We start from the raw sequence: 18,516 nt of genomic DNA, 5'->3' as shown, positions 1-18,516 counted from the left end.
GGCATAAAAAGCTGCACACATCCTGAAGTAATTCTGGATGTGTGCAGTACACTCTATATCATCCATATCCACAATATAGAAACAATGAAGTTAATGAAATAATGAATGATTACAACATGATTTACAAGCATAATATCATGAGAAGGGAAATCCCTCATGTGTTAAAAAATGGGGATAAGTTTAAGAAATGGCAGTAGGTATGTCAGGGTAAACAGAACATCCCAACAGAAGTAGCAGCTCAAGGGATTTTTGCAGCAATAAGACATCAGCAAGAATTTCTTAATGTTAATGGTTCCTTCCAAAATGGTAGTATTGACCACTTTTATAATATTATCATCATCCTTGTAAGGATAATTACAACTATTTTGAGCCAATTGCTAATTCTCTTCTGTTTCTTCTCTTCTTCTTAAACTCATCCTTTTCATCTCCTATACAGTCACCTTTTACAAATGTGACCACCTCATGGATTTCTTCGTCACCAAGATTGAGACCATTTGGTCAGCTGTTTCTGCCAGTCTTCTCACGTCTCTCAGCCTACCAAGCCAATTTTCTTGAAGACTCCCCTGTCCTAAACCTGAATTTGTAACTTTATTTTCTCGGGCATCTCCCCTTCCAGCCTCTCTGAATTCATTTTGTCCATGCAATACACCTTTACCTCTCTTAACCCTATTCACACTGAACTACACAGACCACTCAACTTTCCTTCCTATTTCCCACACTAAATAAGATTGTTAATGATTCTCTATCCTCAGGAAATGTCCCAGTTCCCTTCATATCTGTTATAATTAATCATTCTCTTCAAAAAAAAAAATTAACCCTCAAATCTTCCAACCGGGCAATCTCCAACATTCCTTTGCTGGGTGAAATCCTTTGAACGGTCTTGTCACTTCTTAAATCTATGCCATCTTCTCCCAAACACCATGTTCAAATTCCTGCAATTAGGTTTCCTTTGTGGTCACAATACAGAAGTGGTTCTTAGCAAAGTTGCAAATGACAGCCTAAGTGAATGCAAGAAAAGTAAATATTCCCATCTTATCCTTCACATCTGTCTACATCTTTTGGGGAATCAGCTGATTCCACTACCCTCATCTAATGCCATTATCCAGCTGGATAGCCTCATTACATTCTTTCTTATCGAATCATAGGCAGAGAATTCCAAAAAATGGTTTATCTTTGCATTCTCAGAGTTATATACTGATGGGTCCAAAAATGCATCGTGGACTCTCTTCACTTCCTGATCCATACAGAGCTCCTCAGCAGCAGCATCCAAAAATACAATGTCAGTTTCAAGTTGTGGGCTGAGGGTACATGGTTGTTCTTCACCACCATCACTCTCAACACTTTCATGGCTATTATATTATTAGATTGCTTATCTGACGTCCAGAACTCAAGAAAAGATTGGGTTTCCATATAGGATGTGACCCATAGAATTACCTGGATGGCCTTCTGTCACTGTCCTATCCACTTTTGACATGTCCCCAATTTTAAAGGAATGTTCGGACAATACTACCAAAGGGCCGTTTCTTCCACCTGGTCTCAGTTGAGGCCTGTAGGAGGTTCAGTGGCATGAGGCAAAGATGACACTGGACAGAATTTGTGCATTCCCCCTATCTCAAGGTCTGTCCCTCCCTGCAAGTGGTCCCCCCTCCCATTACGACCTCCATCCTCCTCACCCCCACTTGCCCAATTTTGTTTGCTCCTTACTCTGAGACTCCAGCAAAGGTGCACATGATCCTGGACTCTAGCACATACACTCTGGTGCCAACTTGTCATCCTCACCACTAGTACCATCAGCACTACTGAAATGACAAAGCTATCAACCAATCTAATTCATGGCAGGTCTCCAAGATGGGACTTCTGGACAGGTGAACAATGGAGACCAATCTTTAGACAATTAAGATGGAAAACCAAATGACTACTGCGATTCTTCCATTGACAGGACACTTCAGGTATCTGCAAGAAAGTGTAAACTGCATTGGGAAGGCAAATAGTGAGCAGTAAGTGAGTATGAGAGGGGCCAATTGTGAAATATGCTAAATTGGATGAAACAAAAAATGAGGCATAGTGTAAGAGACACCAACAATGTGGTACGTCAGTCTGTCTGGCCAGTGGAAAGAAAAATACCAGAAACCGAATGATACTTCAATAGTCTCCTCATGGCTTCGGGCCAGTTTATTTAATCTTGGAATTGTTCAAAATCTTTTCCAAGTTGCACTGCAAGAGATAGTTGACACTGTTTGCAGACTGATATCTTTGGAAATATCTTTAAAGTATTGTAAGGCATTCTAGCTTTATCTGGATTTCAAATGGAACACTAACCAGGTGTTTTTGCTGCAGCCAAATTCAACTTTTGCAATGATTTGCATAGTCACATGCAATTGCCTTTAAAATCCTTTTTTTTTTGAAAAAGTATCTGTTTGTGATTAGAAGCAAAAATAAACAAAAGTGAATTGTGATATGCTGGTTGACCAGACAATGGTTTGTGGATGAAGTAGCTGAGAAACTGGAATTGCTTGCACCTTTTGATGCAAAACCTACCCTGAAAGTACCAAAATGGTATCTGCTTCCTATGCACATACTTATGGGGTAATACACACCATTTTGTGAAGATTTTAAGATGTGCCAGAATTGTGCAACTGGCAGATCATGATGTCAATCTGCATGGAATGATGATTTAATGCTTATGATGTAATTTTGTAGCTCAACATTCCAAAGAATGCTTTCTGTTAGTCTCACACCAATGAACAAACTTTCACTAGCAGAAAGAACCCCCTTTGCATGAACACTGTTTAACAGGATCACCCACTACATACAGTTAAGTGCTGGTTAGGTTATTCCAATCGTTGTTTCTATTCTACAAATATTTGTATTTTATATTTTGCTTCGAGTTGCAAAAATTGACAGGGTGTGGTGTTGTGGCAGATGTTAAATGACATTTTGCTGACATCAAAGCTTCTGCACAAATCAATGACTCGCATACACATCAGCATTTCCCTTGAAAAGCTGAATTTCTTAGGGAAAAGTAGACAGCACACAGTAAGGACAAGCTGCTGGATGAGAAAAGAGCAGGAGACAAAGAGTCCAACAGAGGTATTACCTATCCAAGATGCTCAGGGAGCAATTCTCATGTCTGAACCTCAGGGAAGAACGTGCAAGATGTCGGCACTTCAGTAAGTGGTCTGCAATGAAATCTGCCATCTACTGTAGCAACATTGCATTGTCAATGGCTGTGAAGGTGCCAGTGGCAAAAACTTTCAATCATCTCATTTTCCAAGTTGCTGCCGGAGATCTTTGAAGCATCTTGTCGCTTGCCATCTCAAGTTCGATGAGGACAGTCACTAAATGTCAAGAGTGTGGTGCTGGAAAAGCACAACAGTTCAGGCAGCATCTGAGCATCAGGACATCTCCTATTCCTCAGATGTTGACAGACCTGCTTTTCTAGCACCACACCCTCAACTCTGATCTCCAGTATCTGCAGTCCTCACTTTCTCCTGGGTCACTAGATGACCATGAAAGCTAAATATATTTCAATCAAACTTGCCAGAGTAAACTCTCAAGCTTTCCTAGAATTGTAGATTTCCTGAATGTGCAGAGAACTATTAGATGTACACATTTAACTTTATTGGTCCTGCATGTAAACACAATCCTACAACATATCCAAAAGGGATTCCACTCTCAACATTCAACTGGTTTTATGACCAATATCGTGAGCTATGTAGATCAATGACTGATATCTTTCATTATAATGTCTTTATTCTCTTCTTTGCCACCTTTTGATTCCTACTTGAATGAATAATAATTTCCTTCACAACTAACTCAAAAATAAAATCAAGCCTTGGTAATCCATTACACCCTCATTGTCTTCTCAACAAATTTTAATCACAGTCTAAGCCAAAAATTTCAACTGATCTCTATTTAATTGGTCCACATGGTGTTATGGACTAGGCCAGACCACACAAAACATTCAAAGTTTGGGTGAAGATTTGCAGCTCGGGTGCTCGTTGTTGTGGTTCTGTTCGCCGAGTTGGAAATTTTTGTTGCAAACGTTTCGTCCCCTGTCTAGGTGACATCCTCAGTGCTTGGGAGCCTCCTGTGTAGCGCTTCTGTGGTGTTGTTTGCATACCACAGAAGCGCTTCACAGGAGGCTCCCAAGCACTGAGGATGTCACCTAGACAGGGGACGAAACGTTTGCAACAAAAATTTCCAGCTTGGCGAACAGAACCACAACAACACAAAACATTATTAAGCAGGCAGCTCAGACCATAACTTTGCAATTTGTTTTGATAAGTGTACTGTGAAAATTACCCAGATTAAGTTAGCAAGGTTGACTACCAGGTTTACAACAGACAAAAAAACTCACAAAATTGCACAATGAGACACAAAGAACAGAATAAAGGACCCCGACAGAACTCAGTCTACCCAAACTAGACTTAAGTATACTGTTCAGAATATACATAACAGTCCCAATAAGCAAACCCCCTTTAAAACATAATATAAAAAAGGTTAGATGCTTACAGGTTGAAGTCAGAAAAGAGAGTTTCCACACAGCTCACTGTTGAACTCCCAACCAGCTCTGGACTGAACTAACCTGCTCAGCTAGAGAGCTGACCACTCCCCTTTCATTTTACAGGTCCCTTCTAAAACAATATCACTTTGGCCTGAAGTCTTATCTATTTACATATTAAAAAAAAAGGCCTCTCAAAACTTTTTTCATCTCTGTACCAAACCAGTCCGATCGGAGCCCTCTGAAAAAAATCGAGGACCGAATATCCTTGAGCCAAGGAACACTTCTAAAAAAAAAGGATCGGTTTGTGACAATGGTCAACCATGGTCTTCCTGAATGATGGAGCAGCCTTGAGAGGCTTAATGACCAAATTCTGCTCCGAATTTCTATGTTTGTTTGTTGCCATCTTATGATGAAAAGTATTTCTCTCATGTCTAATTTAATGCTCAAGATTTGCAAATCATCAAATATATAAACAGGTTGGGAATAAACAAAGAACAGCAGATGCTGGAGATCTTAAATGAAAAAAGGAGAAATTCAGCAGATAAGGCAGCAATTGTGAATAGCAAAACAGAGTTGATGTTTTGAGTCCAGTGACCCTTGGTCAGAACTGAAAGCAGTTAAGTATTGATGTTGATGACGGGGGAGTGGGAAGAAATGAATAACTAAATAAATAGACAGTGCCCAGAGAGACAAAAAGGGAAGCAGACAAAGGGATAGTTGATAGGAAGCTGGGAAAGTAGTAATGACGCAAACGGGAACTGTGAATAGTGGAAAATGAGTTGGCTGTGCTGGAAGCAACCAATAAGAGCAGAACTTGAGGATGAGTAGTGAACATGCAGGAAGGTGTTCACAATCTGAAATTGTTAAACTCAATGTTGAATCGTGAGGGCTATACCGTACCTAGATGAAAGTGTCAGGGTTGGCACAGGAGAAAAAGGAGGGATGGTCAGGTTTGGCAGCTGGGGAAGGGAGGACAGGTGATGAGGGCAGGGGATTTCAGGTACCACAGGTTTGGATCAGATCTAATGGGGAGGTTCATTTAAGGTGGAAACTCTGCCCTCATGTGTCTGATGCCATAAAAATGGCAACTTTAGGCAGGCTGACAGTAGAGACTGATGTGAAAACTCTCTAAAATTTGCACGTTTTGTAGGGGATGTTCCTCTGATCCAGTGATAGTAAACTAACTGGAATTTTCCTCTAACTCATACTATTCTTGAACTGACAGTTTCAGATACCAGTCCCACAACTTGCCAGTGAACAAAAACAGCATTTTCCAGATGCACAGTCAAGCATTTTAACTTTCAAGAACGTACTTTAGAAATATTAGAAATAAGGAAGTTATAAATCTTAATTATTCACTAATTCCTTCTAATACTTTAATTTGATAGTGCCATCTAAGATATTTTGCCACAAATTAAAGTTGCATGGTATTCTATTTATAGTAGATCAAAAGATAGCGGACAACTGGAGGCAAGTAACTTCAGTTAGAAAATTTATATTTTCAATATAAAGTATATACAGGTTTACATGAATATTTTCCCTCTCCTTATTCACACTATATTTAATGCCTTTTTCTTGTGGGTACTATTCCAAGCAAGTATGTCTGCAAAAAAATGGACTTTTGAGTATAAATGAAAAGCAACTCAACGTTATCGAATTCCTAGTTGAAAAGGTGAGGTCTTAAACAAAACAGGATAATTTAAGTGGAACTGAATCATGTCTGGTCTTTGGAATGATAACTATCAAAAGAATACAGTGCAATAGGAAGTTACTGAACTGCTAATCCTTTGGACTATTCATAATCTTGACATAGAGACTACAGGTACAAGCTTTGGCTGATGAAATTGGATTTGTTGGAATAAAGTACACATTTCAAATAGACATTGTAAACACTTAGCAGTGCCTCTACAGAGTGTCTAATTCTAGTTATGGAAATAATGTCAAATTGAACTATAGGAAATTCCTGAAATATTATCCACACTGAATATGGATCGAGAGAAACTCATCACACAAACACAGAATCTTCCCCAATTTGACCACTTCCAATTTATATCTGGTGCTGCAAATTCTTAAGATTGTGAAACAAAAACAGAAATTGCTGGGAAAACTCAGCAGCCCTGGCAACATCTGTGGAGAGAAAGCAGAGTTAATGTTTCAGATCCTGTGACCCTTCTTCAAAACTGATTGTAGCTCAGAAAAGATTGCTGAATAAATGCTGAAGATCAACACCAGACGTGCAATTCACTCCCCTCCCTTGACAGCCCTTCACAGGAACTGTTCCCTCCTGAAAACTTGGGTTCACTCCTCCTCTACTCACAATACCTCCCCATACCCCCATGGTACCTTCACTTGCAAGTCTAGAACGTGTGACAATTGCCCATTTACTTCCTCCCTCCTCTCTATCTAAGCGCCCCACACATCTTTCAGGCACATGACTCAATTGAGTGTATTTGCGACTAACAATGTGATCTCCTTTACATTGGCGAGACGGAATGCAGACTGGGAGAGAGCTTTGTGGAGCACCTATGTTCTGTCTGCAAAAATTATCATGAGCTTCCAAGAGTCTGCCACTTCAACACACCACCCTGTTCTCTGGCCAACAAGTGTCTCAGGATTGCTAAAGTGATCCAGCAAAGCTCAGCGCAATTTAGAAGAACAGCATCTTTGGCTTGGGGACCCTGTAGCCTTCAGACTCAATAGAGTTCGAAAGTTTAGGGCCCGAGCACCTTCTCCCATGTCCTTACCCCAAACCCCACACACCTGGCCTTGTCATCAAAGTTGCTACCAGAACCAACCCACTGTCAACTATTAATGATCGCCATTCGTGGCTCTTCATTCTCCCAGGCTGATCGTTACCAATTATTTGTCCATCCCATTGTTGATCTCTCTCTCTCTCTCTTGGCTCCATCTCCACCTACTGTTACTCCTCACCTCTTCCCCCACCCCACCTTCAGCATATACACTGATCCTTTCCTAGCTACAATTAGTACTGAAGGCAGCTCACTGGACCCAAAACGTTAATGCTGCTTTCTCTCCACAGATGCTGTCAGACCGGAGATTTTCCAGCAAATTCTGTTTTTGTTTTTGATTTCCAGCATTCCACAGTTCTTTGCTTATCTTGTTATTGATAGTTGATGGCAGCTGTACAATGTAGAAATCTGAAAGTGAGGGGAAATGAACTTTGGAATGAAAATACTTACAATGTATCATATTACCAAAACAGATGATTAATTTTTTAAAAAGCCACCCAAATACTTTTGTCTATAATAAAAGAAGCATTTTTCCAACACTACTGATGCATTTAAAATGCTTCTTGAAGTCCACGTCGAATAAATGGCTAGTTGACAATGACACAAGGAATTATAATGACGATATACAAGTTCCAAAATACAGTCCAAACAAAACAAAGTTGAGATAATAATTGATCATGTGTGCTGTTTTCTGTACTTACTGGACTAGGGATAGAGTCAGGATCAAGTTTCTTCTGTTGAGGCCCAGCAAGCTGTGTACCGGTCACTGGAGCCCCTGGATAGGCACCAGGATAATTTGGCTGAAGGCCTCTTTGCTGCCCTCCGTACATCCCTCCTAGAAAGAAGAACCATAAATACTGAAACAACAACTCATTGCTCTAGTTTGCATGTATTCAATTACATAAAATCTATGAATTGTTGTTATTTGATATTTCAGGAAAACAGCATTTATTTTAAACAACAGCCAACAGTTAAGCTTAGAGATTTTCAACTTTAATACAAAAATGTTGATCTTGAAGAATTCTCTGATCCACAATAACTATAGAAATATATAAAATTGTTTCCATTTTGTCTGCAATTTACTTGTTGAGCAAGCTACACCCAATTAAGAGCAGCAATAATATTCTTAGTATTGGGGCAACACAGTGGTTAGCACTGTTGCCTTGCAGCACCAACGAGTCTGCATTCAATTCCACCCTTGGGTAGCTGTTGTGTGGAGTTTACACGTTCTCCTCATGTCTGCGTGGGTTGCCGCCAAGTCCCTCTGGTTTTCTCCCACAGCCCAAAGATGTGCACAGTAGGTGGATTTGCCATCCTAAATTGCCCATAATGTTCAGGGATGTGCAGGCTAGGAAAACTAACCATGGGAAAAGCAGGGTTACAGGGAGAGGGTTGGGGAGGGGGAGGGGGGGGGTGTAAGTCTGGGTGGGATGCGCTTCTGAGGATTAGTATATACTCGATGGGTCGAATGGCCTGATTCCACTCTATAGAGATTCTATGATTTACTGACTATTATACATCAGTATAACAGATTACAACACATAATAATTTGTATAGACTGACTGCTTAAGTCTGGTCAGAAGCTAGTACTTTTTCTCAAAACAGCTATGATGGATTGACTATACTGCAATATAATGTTCCTCAATATTGAAGCTCCATTATATGGAAGAAACTCACGTGTAGTTACATTTTGAGAGAAAGGGATCCATCCTTCCCTGGCCTATCAAATGCTGTTAAGTTCCTTCACACTGGACAATATAAAGCAGTTACATACCCTGACATATTTGACATTCTAGACACAGGTTTCAATGCTTTCAGCTCCAATGATTCCAAAATTTTATAGTTATAATCAATTTTTTTGTCAATCCAACAAAATTTCCTTATAAATCCTTAGAAAATATCAGGGGAATTGAGTGAAAGAGTGATTTGGTGGTCAGTTGTGTACTTAACCACAACTGTTTCAGTCTAATACTTGCTGTGTAACTATCCACGATTCATAATGGTGTTTTAATAAATCACATTATGCTGTGGGAAATCGACTTGAAAATCAAATTTAAGAAACATTGAATAAAGAATATGCTAAGTCACCATCTCTATCCAAGTGCCATCCAGCCAGCTGCCACCCGACTCAATTACTTCACCCACCAGCATCCTGCCATTCACTCATTCATCTATTCACCAATAAGTATACAGTAATGGACTCTTAAGTTCATTTTACACAAGCTGCAGAAAGTTGGGTGTGGCTTCTCCTTTTGTCCAGTATCCTGAACTCTTGGGCCCCCTGCTGCACTCTTCAATTCAATGCCTGAACCCCAAATCTTTGTTTCCTGCTCAGGCACATTTACCATGAAGGCAGTGATCTATGTCATAAATTAATCGCAATTACAGCTGATTAAGGAAAAGTTGCAATAATTTTAAGTATCTATATTAATACAATTTTAAACTTCATTCAATGTTTTCTTAAAATTTAATCTCCAAGTCTATTTCCCATGAAACAACCTGCAATTTACTGAAGCACTATTACCAGTAGTGGTGATTTTACTGTAATTCTTTTCTAATGTGAAAATGTATAAACTACGTGTGAGTGAGGTAAAACAGCCTTTCATTCCAGTGAATCGATGTGTGGCTGTCAGTACATCAATGACAACATATGCTGCTCATTCTGCCACATGGTTCTCCTGGAGCAACATTAAACAGATCCTTAATCCTGATCTACTATGTCTTGACAGTTAAGATTTGATGCAACATATGGGAGCAGAATTTAGGCAAGTTTCTCCGATTTCCTGATATAATTTCAGTGAAAGTTAACCTAAAAAAAACACAAGAGTAAAAACTGAATTTGTTTTTTGCCAATTATCTACCAAAGTTATAGTGAGGGAGATCAGAACCTCTGCTAAATTCCAATCACTCTCAATCTGTAAATGTGCAAAATAATAGTTACCAGTGATAAATCCAAAATAAATACTCATTGTCTACTCTCCATATGCTGAGCGTTCGAAGATTTATTTAATTAAGTATTAAAACTCTGATTTGCCCTATATCAGGTGAAGCCTGTTGAGTCAATTTCTTTTCTACGCTGGCAACCAACAACTCTAAAGCCAGAGAAGCTGGTCAGTCTTCATTTGTACTACTTTTTAAACTGAGCTGCGTCTGTGTCTGACTGCAATTAGTCATTTCAGAAGTAATCATTTGGTCTAAAATTATTTTGATAAATGATACAGAACTACAATTTTTTCTTTCAGTATAATGTCTTGGCAATTTTCTGACAATGCAGTCTACATTTACAACAGCCAACTATGGTACTGGATAACATTTCTGATTAAAATGTGAATACATTATTTGCAGAGCTGAGCTATATAAGTTTGATTGATTGAAATACTATAGTAACATCTGAATATAATTATCTGCACAGCATATGATCTTTAAAAAAAATGGCTGTACAATTTGGGCAGAATTCAAGACAGCAGAAATTTGAGATGACCATCAAGATAATAAAGTAAAAGGAATATTTTTAAGTTATCAAAAGGTAAGTACTTACCAGGTTGTGGTAAGTACGCAGTCATGGGAGGCTGGCCTGAAATCTGCTGATAGCCAACATTACCATGACTGGGTCCAGCATGGCCAACAGGCATACCTACAGGAGAAGGTGGAAGCATTCCAGGGGGCACTGTAGCTGATGGGACACCAGGAGGAACAGGCAGTCCTTGAGATTTAGGAGATGCAATGGGAGGTAAAAGTTGTTGTGATTCAGACCCTTGGAATGAAGTCTGGATTGGTGGTCCAGATAGCGATGGCATACTTGATGGATGTGCTTGAGAAGAACCTAATTATTACAAAAATAAGACATGAAGCCTTCAACATTTTAAAATTTACAATATTTTCAGAATATTAACAGTGAAATTAATGCTTGATGGCTGCTAAATGCCACAAAATAAACATTCTTCTTTTACCAGTTGTTAATAAATTGCACCAAAATTAACACAGATCAACAACAGTAACAAATTTAATTACATTAGGTATATATATGGAAGATGCCTAAATACAGTAAACTTTAAAGTCACTGCTAACTCTGACTCGATCATCTGTCTTTTTTTTAAGAAAGAGAAAAGAGCTCGAGATAAGTAATTTACAAATGAATGTAATCCACATTTGATGAGAGGAAACAGTTTTTAGGTTACTATTGCCATGACGGTTTCTATTAACGTGACATTACTCATGGAATTAACACAAATTAAGGCAAAGTGAGTCATCTGAATTTGGTGCCTAAATTTAAAGAGGATTGCGTTGAAAGATCTTTCCTCTCATTTGAAAAGTGGTCTGTGAATGTGTATGTTTGGATTTACTGTTACAGTGTCTTGACAAGTGCAGCCATAAATGCATACACCATTGTGTGAGAAAAGCGATTTGTGGAATAATAAACTGTTAAAAGAGCAATACTCAATGTTTATGAGCTTGTTCCTGAAGCTTAGCAATTAAAATTTAGGACTTTTAGAAAGAAAACTAGAACAGACATTTTTAGCAAATTTTTAGAGGAGTGTTAATTATCAAAGAACTAGGAAGCCACAGTTCTGTCAGGTATTTTTGATATTCCACACGGTCAGTGATGTGTGAGGAATGAACATATGGGAATCCACACAAAAAAAAAGAGGATTAGAAAATGTAAGGATGGAAATAGTAATTTGTTTCAGGGTGAAAACATAATAGTTAAGGAGAAAGGCTAGAACATAAATGTAAGATTTAGAAAATAATATGCTTGCATTGTAATAAGATTGGATATTTACAGCAATTAGCTTTATAGTTGAATGGGGGACCTACTGCAATAACAGGAATGACGAAGACATCCTCAGGAAGGGTGCATCAAGAAAATAAATGCATATTGAAAATATAGCAGTCATATAGGTGGTGTACATTACCACAGAACCTAAGAAGGACAGTCAGGAAATTCTTCCTCAATTATAGTGAAAGAGAATCAAATTTTCAAGATTTAGCTAACACGGTTCATGAAGAATTACTCATTGTGTTGCTTATATTGATGGTTTGCATTCAGCCAATCCCAAGAAGAACATTTACATTATTTGAATGAACTATTCAATCAGTTATACAAGACCAGTTAAGGCATAAATTTGACTACAAAAGCCGAAGTTACATTCTTGAGCCACACAGTGTAGCAAGGCAAATCAGCGTCTCGAGAAGCAATAACAAGGTGATCTTGTGATTTCCCCATGCCAAAGACAAAATGCAAAATTCTGCAATGTATTGACATTAGAGGATTTAATTGGATGTTCATCCTGAATGTCAGCACAGTAGTGACTGCTTTAACAGGTTTACTGAAGAGAGACAAGGAATTCTAACTTACAAAACAAAGTTTTGACAACAAAGTATAGAACAGTCAATCTATCAGTATTGGTAACATCTTATAATAAGGCGGCAATTAAGCTGGTTGCCAGCAACACCAGTGTTTTGACTGGGTTTGTACTCACTGGAACTTAGAAGAGTTGGGGTGGGATGGGGGAAAGAGATCTTAGAGAAGCATATAAAATCCTAATGGTATTGTACAGGCTAGATGTGAGAAGAATGTTCCCAATGTTGGGGAAGTCCAGAATGAGGGGTCACAGTCTAAGAGTAAGCGGTAAGCGATTCAGGACTGAAATGAGGGAGAATTCCTTCACCCGGAGAGTTGGGAGCCGATGGAATTCTCTATCATAGAAAGTCGTTGGAGACAGTTCATCAGATATATTCAAGAGGGAGCTGGTCATGGTCCTTACGGCTAAAGGGATCAAGGGGTATGAGAGAAAGTGGGAATGGGATACTGAAATTGCACAATCAACCATGATCATATTGAACAGTGGTGCAGGCTCAAACAGCCTACTCCTGCACCTATTTTCTACATTTCTTTGTTTGTGTAATGTTGCCACAGGAAAACATGATGAGAATTGAACACACAGTTAATTTTCTAAGAAATTAAATGTGTCAACACAAATATTCAACAGTGGTAAAAACATCTTTGATCTGGCTTTGTATTCCATATACGAATTTAAGGCTATTTTGTGAAAGTTTAGTGATACAACAATACAATCTAAAAATCATTCATGGAACAGGAAAAGCAAACATTATGATGGATACCAGTTCCAGAAAAAAATTTAAGGAAACAACTGCCAGGATCAAAATTTGATTATGAAAACTGTTGCATTTAATTTAAATATCTTATTAGTATCAACATGAAAAATGAAAACATCTATGAAAAGAAATGTCCACATTTGCAGAGGTGTGTGGGGGGGGGGGGCAGTTGGGTGGAGAGATATAATGTGGAATTTACTATAATAATTTTCTATGGGAGCTTGAATTTTAAAAAGATCAAATACGTTTGATGGCTCTTCGATGGTGATCTCTTAATAAAGATGAGAAAGTCATTCTTGAAAAAAAGAACTGAAACAATTATGAGGAAAGCATGCAACTTAAGCTAATTAACTAAAGTAGGTGGTCAGTTCTTAATGAAATATTTGATAAGTTGAATCTTTTAGAATTAGGAAAAGACAGACCCAGAGATTTCAGTTGAGAAGAACAGTTTCATATCAGCAAAGGGTAGTTTAATTGTGGCAGCCCAGACTTTCAGAACTTGAAAGAAGTCTTAGCAGTTTAAGTTGATATGGCTTTTCTTAAGTTCAGTTAAGAAAAGCCAGTGAAGTAGCTGATGTCCATTTATCTTGAAGACAATAACTAAGAAAATCACATCTTAAAACAGGGTTGTTGCCATGGGTGACTTTAAGTTCCCTAATATTGATTGGAACCTCCTTAGTTCAAATAGTCTGAATGGAGTAGTTTTTTTCAGATGTGTCGAGGAAGGGTTCCTGACTCAATATGTAGATAGGCTGATGAGAGGGGAGGCCAAACTGGATTTGATGCTTGGCAATGAACTAGGCCAGGTGTCAGATCTCTTGGTGGGAGAGCACTTCGGTGATAGTGATCACAACTCCCTGACCTTTACTATAGTCGTAGAGTGGGATAGGAGCAGACAGTATGGGTAAGTATTTAACAGGGGGAGGGGGAATTACAATGCTATTAGGCAGGAACAGGGGCACCTAATTTGGGAACAAATGTTCTCAGGGAAATGCATGACAGAAACGTGGAGTTGTTTAGGGAGCACTTACTGACAGTGCTGGATAGGATTGTCCTACTGAGGCAAGAAGGAGATGGTAGGGTGAAGAAACCGTGGGTGACAAGGGATGGAGAACATTCAGTCAAGAGGAAGAAGGAAGCTTACTTAAGGTTGACGAGGCAAGGACCAGACAGGGTCTGGAAGGTTACAAGGTACCCAGGCTGGAACTGAAGAATGGAATTAGGAGAGCTAGAAAGGGGCATGAAAAAGCTTTAGCAAGTAAGATTAAGAAACCCTAAGGCATTCTACACTTGCGTGAGGAACGAGAGAATGGCCAGAGCGAGGGTAGGACTGATCAAGGATAGTGGAGGGAACCTGTGCATGGAGTCAGTGGTGGTAGGAGAAGTCCTTAATAAATACTTAGCTTCAATATTCACTACTGAAGGGGACCTTGATGTTTGTGAGGACAGCGTGTAACAGGCTGATATGCAAACAGGTTGATATTAAAAAGGATGTGCTGAAAATTTTGAAAAACATAAGGATAGATAAGTCCCGTGGGCCAGATGGACTATAGGAGAAAGTGAGGACTGCAGATGCTGGAGCTCAGAGTCGAGAGTGTAGTGCTGGAAAAACACAGCAGGTCAGGCAGCATCCAAGGAGCAGGAGGATCGACATCTCGGGCATAAGCGGGGCTGACGAAGGGTCTGCTGCCTGATCTGCTGTGTTTTTCCAGCACTCCACACTTTAGATGGGCTATACCCAAGGTTACTATAGGAAGCAAGGGATGAGATTACTATGCCTTTGGCGATGATCTTTGTATCCCCACTGTCCACTGGAGTAGTGCCAGATGATTGGAGGGTGACAATTGTTATTTCCTTGCTCAAGAAAGGGAATAGGGATAATCCTGGGAATTACAGACCAGCCAATTTTACACCTGTAGTGGGCAAATTATTGGAGAAGATTCTGAGAGACAGGATTTATGATTACTTGGAAAACCATAGGTTGATTAGAGGTTGTCAGCATGGCTTTGAGGGGCAGGTCATGCCTCTCACAAACCTTATTGAATTATTTGAGGATGTGACAAAACACACTGAAGAAGGTAGCACAGTGGATTGGTGTATATGGATTTCAGCAAAGCATTTGATCAGGTTTCCTACGGCAGGCTCATTTACAAAGTAAGGAGGCAGGGGACACAGATATTTGGCTATCTTGATACAGAATTGCCAGTCCATAGAAGACAGGGGGTGGTAGTAGATGGAAAGCATTCAGCCTGGAGCTTGGTGACTAGTGATTTTCCACAGGGATCTGTTCTAGGTCCTCTGCTCTTTGTGATTTTTATAAATGACTTGGATGAGGAAGTGGAAGTGTGGGTTAGTAAGTTTAACAATGACTCGAAGGGTGGGGAGTGGTGGATAGTGTGTAGGGCTGTTGTAGGTTGCAACAGATCTTTGACAGGATTCAGAACTGGCCTGATAAGTGGCAGATGGAGTTCAACCTAGAAAAATGTGAAGTGATTCATTTTGCAAGGTTGAATTTGAATTCAGAATATAGGGTTAAAGGCAGGATTCTCGGCAGTGTGGAGGAAGAGGGATCTTGGACCCATGTCCATAGATCCCTCAAATTTGTCACCCAAGTTGATAGGGTTGTTAAGAAAGTGTTTAGTGTTGGCTTTGAATAGCAGGGGGATTGAGTTTAAAAGTCGTGAGGTTATGCTGCAGCTCTATAGAACCCTGGTTAGACCACACTTGGAATATCGTGTTCAGTTGTGGTCGCCTCGTTACAGAAAGGATGTGGAAGATTTAGAGGGGGTGTAGAGATTTACCAGGATCCTGCATGGACTGGAGGCATGTCTTCTGAAGGAAGATTGAGGGAGCTAGGGTTTTTCTCATTTGAGAGAAGAAGGATGAGGGGTGACTTGATTGAGGTGTACAAGATGATGAGATGATTCGGAGATGCCGGTGTTGGACTGGGGTGTACAAAGTTAAAAATCACACAACACCAGGTTATAGTCCAACAGGTTTAATTGGAAGCACACTAGCTTTCGGAGCGACGCTCCTTCATCAGGTGATCGCTCCTTCATCAGGTGACATCGCTCCGAAAGCTAGTGTGCTTCCAATTAAACCTGTTGGACTATAACCTGGTGTTGTGTGATTTTTAACTTTAAAGGTGATGAGAGGGATAGATAGAATGAATAGTCAGAGACCTTTCCCCAGAGCAGAAATGGCTATCATAAGGGGGCATAATTTTAAGATGATTGGAAGAAAGTTTAGGGGAGATGTCAGAGGTAGGTTCTTTACACAGAGTGGTGGGTATGTGGAAAGCACTGCCAGCAGTGGTAATAGAGTCAGATACATTAGGGACATTTAAGTGACTCTTGAATAGGCACATGGATGATAGTAAAAGAAAGGTGAATGTAGGTTAGTTTGATAAAAGGTCAGCAGAACATCGAGGGCCAAAGGGCTTGTACTGTGCTGTTCTATGTACATCTGTTGAACATACAAAAGGTTGCTGGAAGGAAATGTTCGCAAGCCTTGTCAGTTGATAAAGCGAAATTTCACTAGGATTGAATTAAATATATTGCTGGGAAAAGAGTTGAAATTTTCTTCTTTCTGTTTTTCAGAATATCTTTATAAATTGTCCTGCAAATATATATCTTTGTTTTCTTTGCTTTTATGTAATAAACACATTCTTTTGTTAAAAGTACACTGACTTATGTAACTTTGTTCAGTGACTGACTGCCATAGCAGCCAACTACAAAATTAAACGTACAAGTCATCTCACTCTGAGATCTGACTTTCCGAGTAGTAACATCAGCTGGGATCATAATACAAGGCTCATGTGACAGATTTACAATGCATTTCTAATGCTCATATCAGACAGAAATTGAAGCAAAAATATTGTTGACATAACTGTTAATTTGTCATTTTAGTTACAATATTCACCACAGAAAGGAGTGGACGAGGTAAAATCCCTGAGACAGGCAGTCAGCATCACTGAGTGAGCACTCAGAATCAGACAGTGTTGGTGGATCTGCATGGGATTTCGAAGTGGTGGCAGCGAGGTTAAATGGGGTTAAGAACTATAGTTATATCTGGCAATTGGCTCTAAAAGGGACGGCATTAGCAACTCAATTTTCCTAATTATAAAACATTCAGATGAGATTCAGGGAGCAATGGAAGTGAGTGGGGGGAGGAGTCACAATATTGATCAAGGAATCAATGATGTCTGTAAAAAGATAATATCTTGGAAGAATTATCAAATGAACCCACATGGCTGTAAACAGAAAAAAAAATTGGATATGTACTTTAGGCCCTCAAACAGTCACACAGAGATACAGAATCAACTTCAGAGAAGTGTAAGAATAATAAGGTAGTTACAGTGGGGATTTTAGCTACCCTAATATAAACTGAACTAGTTTTCATGTGCAATGTAAAGAAGGAGCAAAATTATTAAATTGCAAAGAGAACTGATTTAGCCAGAATGTAGAAAGCCCAACAAGTACTTGACCTGACATCTGGAATGAGCCCAATAGGTAGAAAGTGTATCAGCAGGAAACATTTTGAAGAGAGAGTGACAATAGTGCTTAGTTTACTGCAGTTTATAACATTGTAGTATAGTTATGGGACAAAGATTAATTTCACTATGATATATGATTTGGCCCAAGTGAACTAGGAGCATCCATTTGCGTATAAATGTGTGTCAGGGCAGTGGAAGGTATTCAAGGAGGAGGCAGTGAAAGGACAGGGCGAATATGTTCCCATAAAGATAACGGTTGTGACCAAAGCTGGAAAACCCTGGATTGTCAAGGGACATAAAGAAATAAAAACAAAGCTTAATGGCAGATACTGAGTGCTCAGCATGGCAGAATCTCTAAGATCATATAAAAAGTGTAGAAATTAGGAAAGCTAAGAGACAGCATGAAAAAGCACTGGCTAGTTGAATAAAGGAAAATAGAAAGATGTATTTAAAATACATTAAGAGGAAGAGCCTATGCAAGAGCAATACCGTTTGGGAGGAATCTGTACGTGTACCCAGAAGATGTAGGTGCAGTTCACTATGAATACTTTCTGTCGGTCTTCACAACGGAAGAAGATGGTGCAGGATGGAGGACTGAAATATTAGAAGAAATTGAGAGAAAGAGAGAGAGAGAGAGAGCGAGAGAG

At 39.4% G+C, this 18,516-nt stretch overlaps 1 protein-coding gene across 2 annotated transcripts in view; it reads right to left on the bottom strand.

Moving 5' to 3' along the window:
- The window catches only part of LOC122553171 (protein transport protein Sec24D-like), a 202,602-nt gene that overhangs the window by 157,099 nt on the left and 26,987 nt on the right, over positions 1–18,516 (bottom strand). For both annotated transcript variants that reach the window (XM_043696769.1, XM_043696761.1), the window contains exons 5-6: positions 10,796–11,080; positions 7,959–8,092 (exon numbers count right to left, since the gene is read on the bottom strand). In XM_043696769.1, the coding sequence (XP_043552704.1) occupies positions 7,959–8,092; positions 10,796–11,080 (419 nt within the window). The remainder of the gene's footprint in view (positions 1–7,958; positions 8,093–10,795; positions 11,081–18,516) is intronic.

Source organism: Chiloscyllium plagiosum, chromosome 1, assembly GCF_004010195.1.
Source record: "Chiloscyllium plagiosum isolate BGI_BamShark_2017 chromosome 1, ASM401019v2, whole genome shotgun sequence".
NCBI classification, from domain to species: domain Eukaryota; kingdom Metazoa; phylum Chordata; class Chondrichthyes; order Orectolobiformes; family Hemiscylliidae; genus Chiloscyllium; species Chiloscyllium plagiosum.
Note: the sequence above shows the minus strand (reverse complement) of the source record. Positions and strands in the feature narration are given on the sequence as shown.